Below are 6,352 nucleotides of genomic sequence, written 5' to 3'. Positions count from 1 at the left end.
AACCTGAAATAAAAAGAAACCCATTCTGTGCACTTCGAAACATCTCCGAACTAGCAAAAGTGATAAATCATAATTCGTGTTTTCATCCCTCAGCAACAGTTCCTGTCCTCACGTTGTCAGGCGGCCTCCAGGTTACAAAGATTTGTTCAAAGCAACGACTCCAAGTTTGACGGCGACTTTCTGTGAGCTACTGATGTTTCACCTGTTGGTCCTTGAGTGATTCACCGAGCGGTGCAGTGCAGCAGCGGTGACGGCTGCTCCACGTGGCACAAGCCTGAGCCCAAAAAGAGAGAACTATCAAGCTGGAATCTCAAAAGACCAAACAGAGGAAACGCATCGCCCGTCCCCGGTCGCTCCAGATGTTCCTGCTCCTCTGTCAGTCAGCGTGCACCACCCTCCTCATCGTCACCTTCCTCTCACCTCCCTAGCCTTTGACGGGCCGAGGCGGCGGCTTGCCGATCTCCACGGAGATGTTTGTGTAGAGAGGATACTTCTTTACCTCCAGCAGTTTGTAGGTCAGGGAGCTGATGCCGTCCTTCTTCATCGTGTTCTTCGTATTCTGGATTTTGTTGAATCTACAGGAGGAAAGACGAGAACGAGGGAGGTTAGATATGATTAAAAGCAAGAAGACGGCAGAACAATATACAAACAGAAATGTGTTGCTTCGTTATGCGTGCCTACTTGTTGAAGTTGGATTGACAGTATTGAAATTCATAAAGTGAATGAAATAAAATGTTTGGGTGTCGTTATTGATGAGAAGCTGACATGGAAATCTCATGTAACTCACTTAAGAATAAAAATAGCAAAATCAATTGCATTACTGTATAAAGTAAAATAGTTTTTGTATGACTAAGCTTTGTATATGTTGTATAATGTAATGATTGTTCCATATTTAATCTATTGCATTGAAGTTTGGGGAAAAGCAAAACAATTACAAATCCAACAAATATATTATGTCATCAGTTGAAATTATTAAAATTTTATGATTTGGTTGAATATAGTATTTGTATAAAGCTCATAAAAATATTACCCCAAAATATTCAATTAAAATTTGTTAAATAAAAGAGTCATTATAACCTTAAGATAATAGAAATGTTAGTAAAACGTCTATTTAGAACTGGTCTGAATTCATGGAACAGGATTGTGGAATTGTTTTGATATCACCATAAAAATTTCTAAAACAATTTATATGTTTAAAAAGATGATTAAGTTAAAATTGTTGTGAAGGTATGTTGCCAGGTGAAGGATGCCTAATATTTTTGTTTTCACTTTGGAGATTGTTCAAATGAAGGTTGTTGTTTGTTTGTGGTTATTATTATTTTTATAAGGGGCAGATATTATACGTTTTTTTTCTTCTTTCTGCACACTTTTCATTCAATATTTTTTCTTTTTGATGATTTTTTTTTTTGTTTATTTTAAATGAATAAAAAAATGAAAAAAGTTGCTCAGGATAGTTTGACTGAGCTCATGGTGGTTTAATTTCTAATTTATTTCAAGATTGCTTGAAAAATAATAAGATAACGACTGTCAGCTACTATAAAATTATATTACAGCCATTCATGTGTTTTATATGGTCAGCTGGAGGTGGTGGCCATCTGCAATCCAAAAGTTAGTTGTAGACAAACATGGACGTTTCATTCAAATCCATCCAAGAGATATTGTGCTAACAGACATAACTGCCTCAAAATAGTTTACAGCAAAATGTTAAAGCTCTTGTGCAGTCTGTTAGCACTATGTGTTGGGGATCAGTCTCAGCAGCTAACACAAGTTTTAGGTCAGTTCTTGTAAATCTGACGGAGTGGCAGCCATTTTTGTTTTTATTTTTTAAGGCCAGTGAGCTGTCATTGCCCACTTAATTGTCTTAAAAGCATTCATTCAAATTCCTTTGGTGTAAAGAGCAGAAATCATCTTGACCAAGAGGTGGCGCTGTGACATTACAAGGGAACTCAATCAGCAGCATTTTCCACAGGATATTCTCTAAATCTACGTTAAAACGTCTTCTCCCATTGGCTGCGAGTCAGCAGTTACATCAGAATGTGCCCTTTATTTAACATTAAAGCAGGGAACAGTCCCACAGAGTGTCAGGCAGTTACATGCACTCACACGGCTCTGATGCTGAGCTGCAGTTTAACATATGATGCAACCTTTGGCACTGAATTTGATTCAAAGTGCAAGCTCTAATGACACGCTTGTAGTAGGAACAGTTCCTGCAGCCGGTCGGTGCTGAAACGAGGCCGCGGCGTGCGAATCTTGAACAGCTTGTTTACAACGCCGTTGTTTTAAAATCGCTTCCTTTACAGGAGTCTAATAATAGGAAAAAGTTGATGTGCACTGATCAAACGACAACACTGCAACAAAAGATGTCTTCTTAATGATACGCTTGGATGTGCAAGTGGAGTTGTCACTTCAGTTCGTCACGAACCACCGACTCCACAGATTCCTGTCAGAGCTGACTGGTGAAGACATTTAGTCATTGCTTTTCCTTTTTGTCTCCATCAAATTGAATCAAAAAATAACTTTTACCACCATGAAGGGAGGCTGGGAAAATGTTGTCAGCATCTATCTTTCGAGCGGTATAACACAAGAACATATAAATAGACCGTTGCGACTTCTGTTAAGGATTGGCACCTTTACTCAAAAGAAATAATAAGAAATATGTTTAAGGGAGAATGTGCAAAAAAAAAAAAAAGGAAGCGGGGGCGAAGAACCTGCTGTTTCAGACCCAAATGAGGACTGGATGACAGACAAGAAAAACGAAGGATAGATAGAAATAATATATATTGAAGACAGATGGAGAAGATATTGTGATATTAACACAAAGATCTTTAGATAATTTTATCAAGCATTGCAACCACCCCACATAAATTAATCTCTATATATACAGTGAAGAGCAGATGTATACAGACCCATGTGCATTCTTCACATTTCATTTCAAGGTTGCTGTCTTTTATTTTGTAGAGTTGGAGGGCAAGGCAAAGGCAGTCGTTCTTGTGTACTCATTAGCCTGATTTCCAGAACTTCTAACTGAGCTAAATAAAGATCCATTTTAATGCAGCTGAGAGTCTCACAGGAAAACCGATCTCCTCAAGGATCTTCACAACAGCATGGGAATTATTTTTCTCATGCTCATGTTTTTATAACCTTGAAACAGAAAGAAGTGGTAGCTGTTTGCCGCTGATAATGGCAAACTCATTTGCTTTCTAACAGGCAGAATGCAACAGCTCGTACGCGCCCACCAAGACCCTTCATCACAAATTTGACATAAAAGTCCAGCTCCTCTTGTATTTTTTAAATACAGGACAACTGTTAGTGCTCTTGGTTTTTTTTGTTTTGTTTGTTTCTTAGTTGCTATTTCAAACTAATTTTTGCACGCATTGGCTTCACTTTTCAGACTCAAAGGCCATTTTTAGTCTTTTACACAGTCAGTTTCTAACATACATGTACCATCCAGGACCACTTTGCACAGCTCAAACTAAAAAGTCTGGCTTGGCTGCCATTGTTCATGCAAAAAGCAGCAAATGTTATTGTGCTTGTTTATTTGTAAGTTATTATTTGACATAAAGGTTTAACCACAGCTGGCAGAAATTAGTGAAGATATTTAAGAGTCACTGTAACATAGTGTTGGTGCTGTCACGAACTGTGATGCTGATGATCCAGAGGTGTCATTTGAATCTGTGTGGCGTTCACAGTCATGACCATATATCTGTTCAACCATAAAGTGCATTTGTATAATAGGAAACAGATGTTCTGAAAGTGCAGATGTATTGTGCTTACTGTGTGAATGCTGTTCTAAGTCTAGTTGTAGCCTACTGTAGTTGAACATTGACTCTCTTCCGTTTTATACAAATGTTTAACAGAGCACTGGAGCATATTATGTTTTAACAAATAGTCACTCATGACTGGACATCTGCACAGATGACTCTTGAATATATTTGTTAAATGCTACCAGATGTTTTGTGAAATATTTCCCAAGCAATAAACAACAGCACTAAAATGTACTGGTTGTCTAATGGACATTGGGAGCCAAGCTGGACTCCATCACTCCCTCTATCCATCCATTATCTTTACCCGCTTCCTCATTTTCGGGTCACAGGCATCATTGGCGCTCATACCCAGCAGTCACTGTGTGAGAGGTGGGGGACACACCCTGGACAGTAGGGGTGTAAAATTACATCGATTTAAATTGATAAATCGATTCAATGATTAATGATTCAATTATAACGTGGCAAAACTAAAACATCATATCGTCAACTTTAAAATACGCTTTTATTTTGAAATTCCCAAGGCACGTCTGTGTCACCATTTCCGTGCGCGGCTGCGCTCTGCGGCCGCCTCAGCAACATGGCAGACGAGGCAGAAAACACAGATAATGAAATCCACTCTCCTGCTGGATTTAAATCGACACTGTGGAAATATTTTGGATTCCAACAGAAGGACGGCTCAACAGACAAAACTCATGCCGTATGCAACAGGTGCCAGTTTGAGTTAAAATACTCGGGGAAACAACAAATTTGGTCGCTCACCTGAAGATGAAACACGGCATTGATAGTCATGTTATGTAAGCTCAATATCTATTTTTGTTTCTTTATAACTGAAAGGTAATCAGGACACTTTTACGTTAACTGGTTTAAAAAATGCACTTAAACATGAGAAATGTGAGAATATACTGAACAGGTCATTTATTTTGATTTTTTCATTAATTAAGAAAAAATGTTTTCTTATTTAAATGCCTGGTGCCTGTAATAACAGAAATAAAATGGTTAATTTTTGTAAATTTATTTATATGTAAATGAGATTGGCATTTGATATCGCAATATATTGATCACAGACTTGTGGATCAGAATCAGAATAAGCTTTATTATCATTGCACCGAGATACAACAAGAACATGTACAAATGCCGTCCGAAAGATGGACGAAGTGCACGAAGCTGCTGCTATAAAGTGCGGCCTTCTTATTCAGAATACATTTTTTTAGATAGAAAAAGGGACAAAGCCATGAGGAGAGGGTAGTGGCATTACAAAAAAAGATCTCTTCACACCTTGTCCTTACAGGGCAAGATTTAAGACATCAAAAAACTCTGCCAGCTAAAGCACATTAATGAACACGTACATATGCATTTACAAACGAGGCGGTCCATGAAGCCCTAGAATTGAATCGAATCTAAATCGTATCGTGACAGACTTTGTGATATAGAGAAAAATCGTATCGTCATACAAACAAATCAATATAATATCGTATCACGGTAAAGCTGGTGATCTACACCCCTACTGGACGGGTTGCAAGTCCATCACAGGGCCACATAGAGACAAACGAGACAAACAGCCATTCACTCTCTCACTCACACCTAGGGACAATTTAGAGTTACCAATCAGCCTAACATGCATGTTTTTGGTCTGTGGGAGGAAACTGGAGTACATGGAGGAATCCCACGCATGCACGGAGAGAACATGCAAACACCACATGGAAAGGTCCCCTGACAGTATTCAATCTGGTGACCTGCTCAATGAAAGGTAGCAGCTCTACCAACTGAGCCACCGTGCTGCTGTCCAAGCTGGACTCCTTTTGCCAATTTGTGAAGAAGGTCCTGGTTGGTGCACGTACAAAACTCCATGTCTAAAAGACGATCATGACCTTAGAGTTTGAGAAGTGAAGCCAATCAGGACGATCTTTCCACCCTAACCCTAATGACTTAGATTTGAATACAAAGCCTCACATGGGACCGTTAAGGGGTTAAACTGTGTTGTTTTTACGGTAATAGTCAGCAGGTGGTGGTTGGACTCTTCTGGTTGTAAAATAATGAGTAGTTAGCTTGAAAAAAGGCTAAAATGAATCACCTTATTTTTCTCGCTTGACTTAATGTCAGTAAACAGCCACATGTTCATGATATGGTCTTGCTGAAAAGTTTCAAGTCTTCTTTAACTGAAATCAATTTATTAATTTGAGTTAGCAATTATGGGGTCAGGTCAGACGATGAATAGACACGATAGTTTATAAAATACTAAAAAATACTAAAATACTATCCAGTAGGTGTGTGTTGTGTCTGCACGCTCACAGTCAGTCATGACAAAATCAGTTTTATTCACATCGACTTATTTCTGGCAATAAACAAAGTTATTACATTTCACTGCAATCATAAAATCTGATCCAAATGTCTTTTTTTTTTTTTTTAAGTGAAAACAACACTAAAGGGTACATTATATAGTTTATATGACTTAGTGTTACAGGATTGTAGATTGGACGGTAAACTTTATGTCTAGGTCAGGCTAACCTAATTCTTTTAGAGGCACATTTTGTAAGCACAAACATGCACACATACACAAACACACACACACACATATATACAAACACACA

At 38.3% G+C, this 6,352-nt stretch overlaps 1 protein-coding gene across 1 annotated transcript in view; it reads right to left on the bottom strand.

Moving 5' to 3' along the window:
• Positions 1-340: 340 nt before the first annotated feature.
• Positions 341-6,352, bottom strand: part of b4galt2 (UDP-Gal:betaGlcNAc beta 1,4- galactosyltransferase, polypeptide 2) — a 189,517-nt gene continuing 183,505 nt past the window's right edge. The window contains exon 7 of the mRNA XM_037682331.1: positions 341-575. Within this exon, the coding sequence (XP_037538259.1) occupies positions 425-575 (151 nt within the window). The 3' untranslated portion in view covers positions 341-424. The remainder of the gene's footprint in view (positions 576-6,352) is intronic.

The sequence above is a fragment of the Nematolebias whitei genome, chromosome 9 (genome assembly GCF_014905685.2).
Source record: "Nematolebias whitei isolate Nwh7 chromosome 9, NemWhi1, whole genome shotgun sequence".
Classification (NCBI taxonomy): Eukaryota; Metazoa; Chordata; class Actinopteri; order Cyprinodontiformes; family Rivulidae; genus Nematolebias; species Nematolebias whitei.
The sequence above is the reverse complement of the archived record's forward strand: the minus strand, read 5'-3'. Positions and strand labels throughout refer to the sequence as shown.